At 36.9% G+C, this 9,748-nt stretch overlaps 1 protein-coding gene across 1 annotated transcript; it reads right to left on the bottom strand.

Moving 5' to 3' along the window:
* LOC111385121 (protein FAR-RED IMPAIRED RESPONSE 1-like) lies at nucleotides 1-2,590 on the bottom strand. The gene is made up of 5 exons (XM_023009493.1): nucleotides 2,456-2,590; nucleotides 2,244-2,389; nucleotides 2,019-2,129; nucleotides 1,148-1,340; nucleotides 1-102 (listed from the first exon to the last, which is right to left on the bottom strand). The coding sequence occupies exons 1-5, from the start codon at nucleotides 2,588-2,590 to the stop codon at nucleotides 1-3; spliced, it is 687 nt and encodes a 228-aa protein (XP_022865261.1).
* Nucleotides 2,591-9,748: the final 7,158 nt, after the last annotated feature.

The raw sequence follows: 9,748 nt of genomic DNA, 5'->3' as shown, positions 1-9,748 counted from the left end.
TCACGCAAGAAATATCTTCCCCAAACCAATCTTCCTATACTCTCGATCATCGTCATCGTCGATGTGAGCACCCCCTTCACCGTCGATGTCAACAATTGCTGCCTGCGAACAGAAAATCCAACGCCGCATTCACCAACATACCCGACGCGGCACTCGCCTCCCTCCATTCATCAACAATTGTTGAGTGAATAATGGAATATACAAATCTGACAAATTATTAATAGTGTAAACATGTTGGCAATGGATATCCTTCAAGAAATTAAATTTAACTTCCAACAAGGGCATAAACCTTATTTCTTACAAAATAATGATAAGGGCAGAAACTATTTTCTATTAGTGATTTAATGATTAATTGACGCTTCATAAACCAGAAACACAGATTTGGTAGAAATTTAAACCATCCGAGGACAAATAAAACATACCTTCAATCATAGAGTCACAAGCGTGTGTGACCTTCATTGGGCAAATGTTGATAGTAGTATGTCATGACATGATCTAGGTGAAAAGATAGAAGTTAAAATGTTGCAATATATGAAATGATCGCACATAAATACCTATAAAACTCAACCAATGTATTTCCTTCAGCATTGACTGTAACATTTGTTGGTGGCAACGTTTGACTGTTATTGTAAGCCTAATGAGAAAACACAATTTTTAGCAACTTTGACCAAGTAGCCGCACTAATACAATGTACTCATCAATGGGTGCTGTGAATATGATAATGGTGAAGGCGCAGAACATTGTGATGTTTGAGATGCATGGATGGTTGTTGCTCCCTCTTGTGTACAACGAGGGCGAGTTCTCGATTTTTTCCCTTGTTTGACGTTGAAGTTGCCTGCATGTTCATAATTAAAAATAATCATTTTGTGGCCTATAATTTGTAATATATTAAGAGGATAATTGTAAAAAATACCTTCTCCAATGGGCCTTTCCGTCGACATTTCGTTGGTGCACCCTTTCAGCTAGACAATACAGGGTCTAATATGCTGGCACTGCTAGTATTTTGTGAATCGTTACAAGTTGAGGCTATGTTCGCATTATTTAGCGAACGACTAGTGTTTCCGATATTCGATATTGACATCCACAGATTTGATGCTTGTGATTTTATCCAGTCCATTACACTACGTGTCAACCCATCATTGCTTGCCGTGAGGTCTACGACCTCTGAAAAAGCTCGACACATGTCGTCATATCTCATCTGCTCGGGGGTACTCGCTAGTCCATCGTAATTTATCGCAACCCTTGAGTGTGCTCTATTGACATTTCTCCTCCACCTCCTGAGTATGTAACTATCCGGCATCGTTGTAATGTTGTTGCGAATCAATATTGCAATCGCATGCCTGCAAAGGATACCGCAAAACTCAAAAAAGTGGTAACTACAACTCAATTCGCATGACTCCCTTCGAAATGACACATTAAAAGTTTTGTTCGTCTTATGCTCTTGATATACGACAGATTCTCACACATCGTAGGTCGTCGAAAAACAATCATTGGTATTTTCAGATAATATGTCACAATATACCTTTCCATTTAACTCTTGTTGAAATTCTTTAAACTTTGTAATGGTATAGACTGCTTGAAATTGCTTTTCCATCTTAAAACATGTTGCACAAGGCACCATTTGGGAAAATGATTTGAAATCGGCTTGAAACTCCTTCTCAACCTTATTTCTCAGTGCTCGTTCGTATTGTTCCACGAATTGCTTCAACAAGGCTTTTGAATGCACGTACCCATCAAAAAATGAATTCATACTTTCTGAACGTTGGGTTGTTGACATCCCTGCCTAGAATGTGGTTTTCAAATAACATGGAATCCAACGATCCCTATTCTCGTACAATCTTGATAACCAATTACTATCATGCAAGTCATATATGTCGAGCATCGACCTCCAACCTCATTAGAATTCTTCAACAGTATCTGAATTATATACTAATCTAAGTATAGCAGTGAAAATCGAGCTTTTCTGAATGTGGTACCCAAACTTTTCTGGAATTTTCTTTATAACGTGCCACAGACACCATCTATGCTTTGTTGTAGGAAAAACAATCTCAATAGCGTTTTGCATTTCCCAATCTTGATCATTAATGATTCCACTAGGTGCTTCACCATGCATGTACTCAAGCCACATCCTGAATAACCACACAAAAGTCCACGTGTCCTCGTTAGATAACAACCCACAGCCGAGCAGTGTACTTTATCCATGATGATTTACCCCAACAAAGGGGGCAAAAGGCATGTTGTACTTGTTTGTAAGGTACGTAGTATCGAAAGTGACAACATCATCGAATTCCTTATAAGCGTGTCTGCATCTATTATCTGCCCAGAAAACATTCTTTAGTCGTGACTCATCGTCTAAGTCCATACGAAAGAAAAATTTCGAGTACCGTGCCTGCATTTTTGAAAAGTATGCCTGTAATACAATGGCATCTCCTTCTCCAAGGCGTAATCATCTCACTTCTTCAACATAATTCCGACAATCCCTCTCCACAAAAGTCGTATTCTCGTATCCCCTGGCTTCCACAACTGCGGAATTGTAACACTTGTGGAAGGGGATTTCTGTCATATCATTCACTTGGAGTTTTCGCTTCATACTCGCACTCAAACTTCGGTTGCATCAATTCAATCTAGACTTCGAGGGACTTGTGTTATGATTATGCTCGAGGTACACTTTGTTAATTCTCCAAAATCCAAGATTATCTAACGATGCAGATATTCTTGCGTTACAGTCTGTTTGACTTGTTGGTTACGGCTTCATGGAACTGCCTGTAGCAAAATTTCTTCGACCTTCACGACTACATGTGAACGTCACATATTTCATTACTCCATCGTCACCCTTTTTTGAATTCCTTTTTCGAATTGGAAAGACTACAGCGTAAGCATATTTTTTATAGAACTCCAACATTTCTTTGTCGTCGTTAAACATCATGCCCACTTCAGGCAGAGTTGCAACATCTCCTCCTATGTTCTCATTGCCCAATATGTTCAAATTATCATGCATATTCTCGTCATCACAGTCGACCAACAAATCATGATTGTCATCTTCCATTATTTCTTTTCTTGGGTACTGTAAAAAATGAGAGATGTATAAGTTAGTAGTGCTCGTTAACACTATAACAGTGTCTATTTATGTACAGAAAACAACAAAGATATATGCATGGAGATAATCAAAATTGCAATTTCCAGTGCAGCCAAATGAATATCAGAACAAATCCAATTCTGTCGAATTTAATTTTAATCCTAATATTTGGAGCACCCTAAATTTCCAACACAGACTATGCACAAAAAACAATTAAAACAGATCATTCACAAAAGCATTTAGAACCTTAAACAAAACTCAACATACAGCAGGCAAAATTGAACACAAGTTTAAGCTAACCCTCCTCCATTGCTGCTCGGTCAATTGCTTACCCACCCAATAAACAAAATAGCAACCAGTTCAAGGACAAAGCACAAACAAGAACAATTTATGTAAGCAAGACTTATACTTTGTGCTGAAGAAGAAATCCAGAAAAAAAAGATGCAAAAATGAAGAGAGTAATATAACGCGATTATTTTTGGGTAGCCATGAATGAGGGTTAGGGCAACCATGAATGAGCTGCTTTTATGTGTGTGGAGACACAGAGAAGCTAAGAAATTGACAACCCAAGAAAGAAGATGGGAGATTACCTTTGTCTGCCATTATCAGTGAGTGCAAATTTCAGAATTCTCTATGAAAATGGCGTCGACTTCCTATTTGCAGCTCAAAGGTGCGCCTGTTAATTGCCCAGAAATTTGGCCGGATATGGGTGAGTCGCCAGCGGCGGGACTCGACTCCAATTTTGGGGGAAATGGTTTAGGAATTGTTGTCCCATCCCGCGTTTTTGTTTTAGTCAACCTAATTTTTATGCCACGTCATCAATTTTTGAAATCCTATATCGTATCTGTAATGGGGTTCTTGTACCCATAGCATTACTCAAACAGAATATATATGAGTTGGAGATTTGAAACAAAAAGAAAAAGAAAAACTGGAAAATAGTTATATCAGTCGAAGAATTTCATATGGATTTTACGTGAATGAATAATTTCATTCTTTGCGAATGGACGCAAGTACAAAATTTCAAACCATCTTAGTATTTTTCTGAGTTGAATTTGAAAAAGAGAATTTTTGAGTTTAAATTGATGATGATGATGAGCAATCATTAAGCCCCTATTTGAGTCCCATTAATTTCTAGTAATGTATTTTTGAATAGTAAATTGATGGAAAAAGTATAGTTAAAAAACAAAGAAATTTTTTGATTTGCGTGTAATATTATTTTAATGAAAAATGTGTGGTTGAAAATGAGTATTGCAGAAAAAATAATGGGAAATAATGAGAAAAATGGTGCTCAAATAGGGGCTAAGACTCATTTGTCTATTTCACTTTCATATGAGTATTTGATATATTGTGAAAGATACAACAAATTTTATGAAGTTATAAGTAAACAAATTTCATAAGAAAGAAGATTGATTGGTGGAAGTAATATTTCATCTGAAAATTCTGACATGGCAATCAAAATATCGATATCTTTGATAAAAATAAATTTGTTTGATGTGTAGACTATCTAGGCTCATCTGACAAAATTGTTCAAACTGTAAAGCAATCTCAACAAAGTGCTTGATTTTACTACATAGAGATATTGAAGGTCTTACTAAGAACGTGAATCTTTTCAGGAGTGACAATGATACCTATTAAGAAATATTTGCCTATCCTTGTGCAATGCTGCTTGTTGAAGAATTGACCTTCGATGGTGAATTTTTCGGGCTCAGTTTCACCAATTTCAACCTTATTAAACACACCCAAGTATGGCTCCAACCCAACAACGGTTCTTACTTCGGTTGCTCAACTCAATGTGTTCACAAAGAACACAATATGGTGGCTACAATGAATAACCAAGAGTAGAGGAAGACAGGTTCAATTTCAAGGCTCAAGAGAGAAACCAAGAGAAAAGTCGGCTGCCTCTTTCTCAATTGTGCACACACACGGGGCTTATTCAACAATGAGGCCAATATATAGTTTTAGGGTGTAATAGTGGTGGACTAATATGTGGGCTCATGGACCAACTAATGGTTAAAGGGGCCGGAACATAAAAGTGGGTCATCCAAGAAGTAAATGGGCCATGAGCAACAATAACTATATTAAGTTGTTTCAAACGAACCTCAAGTTGTTTTTTGGGTTGAGCCAATTAATCGAGCGTGTTAATAAATATTTCAATCATCGGCCGAAGCCTATGAAATCTAATTCGACTATCCGACACTGTTTAACATCATCGCTCGGGATTATTGGGTATCAAAAACCCAACAATCTCCACATTGATACCCAATAATCTGCAAGTAACCAAAACACAAAGTTTAAACTTGCACAATCAAGGTAATCCAATAAAATTGATATCTCAGACCTTACCTCGTGTTTCAAACCGAAACACACACCATACCTGCTCATTACTCACCGGGGCTAAGGTCCAAAAAAACCCAATTAGGGGCAAGTATCACAGCGAACAAATAATCATACGATGAAAATATTATATAGGATACTACACAGATCTTTTAAGAAATTCACGTTCACAAAGAACCAAAGATTAACACCAAGTTAATCAGCATACGGTCAAACACATATGCAACAAATGCATAAGTGACCCCATGCAAGATCTCACCATACTTATCATATCCCATTTCGTGTTACTCCCACCTCGACAACACGTACCTCCTTTCATCGCCCACCATGCTCACTAAATAGACCATTCAACTCATGTCTAACTGGTAAGTCACAATAAATCCTAAATCCACGGGATAATCCTCTATCACTACATCACTTCTTCCAACCTATGTGGATAATGGACTTCCACCTTACAGAAGTGATAGAAATGACTCTCTCGCACTCCACCTGTACAGGATCTCTTTCACAGATAAATGATTCTACACATTTGATCACATCTCCACTCGTGATTCAAATGTCACACTCTATATCCCCCGGTACAAAATATCATGTATCCCTAGGCATCTATGCTCCACCTTATCAAAAAACATCTAACACACTGTTAATGCATCATAAACCCACTATGTATGCAAACAATCACACCCAATAATCACATTACCTCAAATTCATGCAAACACATATATCAAACAAATTGAAATGCAACATATAATCATGCAACAAATTACCACTCAGAAAAGGGTCACACACAGATACATTTCAGTGACTGGGTTTACTATCTCAATAAACCTCATTGGGGTCATAGCTCGACCCCTCAACCACATTCATTTCACCTCTCACATAACCCTTCTGTTTATCCTTCTTCTTAGGACAATCCCTAATAAAGTGTCCAGACTTACCACAACTATAACACCGTCTACCACTAGACTTATCCCGTCCCTTGCCCTTCATTTTACCACTTTCATCACTCGAGTTACTACTCGAATCACCACTATTTTGAGCTCTACCCAAATTCATTTGCTTAAACTTCATTCCGCTCCTTATCATGTGTAACTCACCACTCCTCTTATCTTCATTTTCAACCTTAATTTTCATCTCCTTACTCCTAAGTGAGTTTATGACAATCTCGGGGGGTCAACGTATCCCTACCATACTTAATAACATTTTTAACTTCCTTATATGACTCAAGCATGAAATTAAGCAGGATAATAGCCTTATATGTTTCAGATACAGTTTCTTCACAGTTAACAATATCTTAGACAAGTTTATTGAAAACATCCAAATTGTCATCAAGATCATTTGAAAGATCTATTTTAAAACTGAAGAAACGCTCAAAAAGATAAAGTTTATTGGGAGTGAATTTAAGCAAATATAGATCTTCCAACTTTTTCTAAAGATCTTTTGTGGTTTTCAATTTTACTACTTTTCTCAAAATAGCGTCACACATATGTAAAATGATTGAGGTATAAGCAAGCTCATCGGCTTCTTTTTTTTGTTCTTTTGAAAAATTAGCTGAAAAATTATCTTCAATGGCTTTTGAAATCTTTTGTTGAACTAAAATACCATTTTTTTTTTGCCAGATTGAAAAATCACATTTTCCATTGAAAATACCAACTTCAAAATGCGAAAACATTTTTGAAAAAACAAAGCAATCAAATGCACAAATAGATCACACAAAGTAATCCTACGGCCACAATATACATCGTTCTAGATTTTCAGGGTTTCGTAAGACTCGTGGTCTTAGATCAAGGGAATGTTCGAACAGGTAAGGTCTAGGTATTCTGATGAAAGTAACAACACAGCAGAATTTATGATACAACAAAATAGGTATATCCAATCAAACGAAAATTCACGGCAATTTTAGCACAAAGCATAATACGCTAATTTATCCAAAAATAAGTACTCAATCACAAAGGAGCAAGTAATCCTAATATTTAGCACAAGCAATGGTTGTCAACCAATGACAATCCCCAATCCTAACGATCACCCCACACGATGATCTGCTAATACTGAAATTTAAATTGAGATAAGCCAATATACCAGAGCGGACCTACTTGAGTCAGTAAGTTATGTGAGATGCGAATTTATCACTTTAGGACCACCACTATTCGTCCTAAAATCTCTGAAAACTGCAGTAACGAAGAAATCACGATCGAGTCTCGAACGCCCGAAGAACAACGATATCCAGATTCTTTTGCAGGCTCTGAAAAAAACTTTCAACACAAAAAATGTCAAAAATAATGTGGAGAACAAACTGTCTGAAGACAACTTCTCTAGAATCGGAGCCACGCGCCCTCACTCACCCCGTTGGAGATGCCACACGCCGCCGTCGGGAACACGTGCCACACACCCAACACCGCCTCCACCTGCACATCTTAACCCTGGTCTTCGTTTCACCAATGGACTTCTAGATTGACGAAAAATTGAGTTTGTGTGTGCGATTTTTTGGTACAAAAATTGGCAGTTCGATTTTTCTATTTTCTGCCAATTTCTGGTCGAATTTTGGCCGAAAATTCCACCCCAACCTTGCTCTAAAACCAAATGTTGAAGAGTCGACCTCTGATAGTGGATTTTTCGGGCTCAATTTCACCAATCTCAACTTTATTAAACACACCCAAGTATGGCTCCAACCCAACAACAGTTCTTACTTCGGTTTCTCAACTCAATGTGTTCACAAAGAACACAATATGGTGGCTGCAATGAAAAGCCAAGAGTAGAGGAAGACAGGTTCAATTTCAAGGCTCAAGAGAGAAAACAGGAGAAAAGTCGGCGGCCTCTTTCTTCAATTGTACACACACACGGCTTATTCAACAACGAGGCCAATATATAGTTTTAAGTTGTAATAGTGGTGGACTAATATAGTGAGCTCATGGACCAACTAATGGTTAAAGGGGACGGAACACAAAAGAGAGCAATCCAAGAAGTAAATGGGCCATGAGCAATATTAACTATATTAAGTTGCTTCAAACGACCCTCAAGTTATTTTTCGGGTTGAGCCAATTAATCGAGTGTGATAATAAATATTTCAATCATCGATCGAAACTTATGAAATCTAATCTGGCTATTCGACACTGTTTAACATCATCGCCCGAGATTATTAGGTATAAAAAACCCAACACTGCTAGTTTCCATTATAAAAGGTATGTAGTGCTAGCGAGTCCAAAGGTTTGCACATGGAAATTTGTTTAAATTTGGTGTATGATATGTATGGTGAAATTTGTCATTAGAAAAAGTCTGGGAAATGGCCAACATGAGCTTGCACTATAGCTTTTCAGTATGACGGTTTGACATGAGTCAATTTAAATTTTGTATAATTTATTGATATAAAGTGAGCATACTCGCATGATGGATTGGATCTATGACAAAATCACCGCAAAAAGTATCAATAATTTTTCTCTTTCCCTTAATAAATTTTCTACTGAATATACAAAATAGAAATCTGGAATTGTAATATGCATATACGATTTTAGAAATCTTGAAAGGCTTAAAACAAGTAGAGTATTGGAATTATCTTCAGAAGTGAAGTATGGATATAATTTACACAATATGTGGAGTGCATTGTATCTTGAGATGAATTCCATGGAACCCGTTGATTTATGTGGCTCGAAGATAAATTTTAATAAGTTTGTGTAGTGCTCACGCAAATATTTCCAAAAAGGGTAACATGCAATACAAAGAATTAATGGTATTCTTGATAGACAATGTCGATTAAGCTACTATTAACGATGCTATAAACTTACGTATGGAGGTTAATTGTTGACCTTAATTGAATTGTTCAAGATTTCATATTGAAATAAGAGTGGTTGCTAGAGTGTTTTAAGTGTTAGAAGATGTTGTTCAAAATCAACATATGCAGTATATGGAATGAAAACAGGAAGATGGTTGCAAGATGAGCCATGCGATCACATAGGCTAATTGGCCATGCGAATATACCAAGAATTGGGGCTCAAAAAATTTTACTCCATGCGGTCGCATGGTACTTCTATGTGACCGTTGGTGTCCGTTTTTTAATGTTGTAAATTTGAATTTGGTGAGTTTTCACTCGACTTTTGGTGCTAGTTCAAGTATATGGACGAGATCTATATATAGAGGAGCCATGATTCAAGGGAAACATAGTAGAATAACACATGAGATCCAAAATCATCCTACAAAGTCCCGAATTACATTCACGTGCATATTCATTTTCTTATCGTGTTATTCAAGTTTTGGTGGAAAATACTTTGTGCTTTAGTATTTTCTGCAACAAAGTTTGTTATAATCCTTCAAACCATTTGTAGAAATACCCTTAAATATCTCAAA

This window comes from Olea europaea, unplaced genomic scaffold (assembly GCF_002742605.1).
Source record: "Olea europaea var. sylvestris unplaced genomic scaffold, O_europaea_v1 scaffold309, whole genome shotgun sequence".
Lineage (NCBI taxonomy): Eukaryota > Viridiplantae > Streptophyta > Magnoliopsida > Lamiales > Oleaceae > Olea > Olea europaea.
The sequence above is the reverse complement of the archived record's forward strand: the minus strand, read 5'-3'. Positions and strand labels throughout refer to the sequence as shown.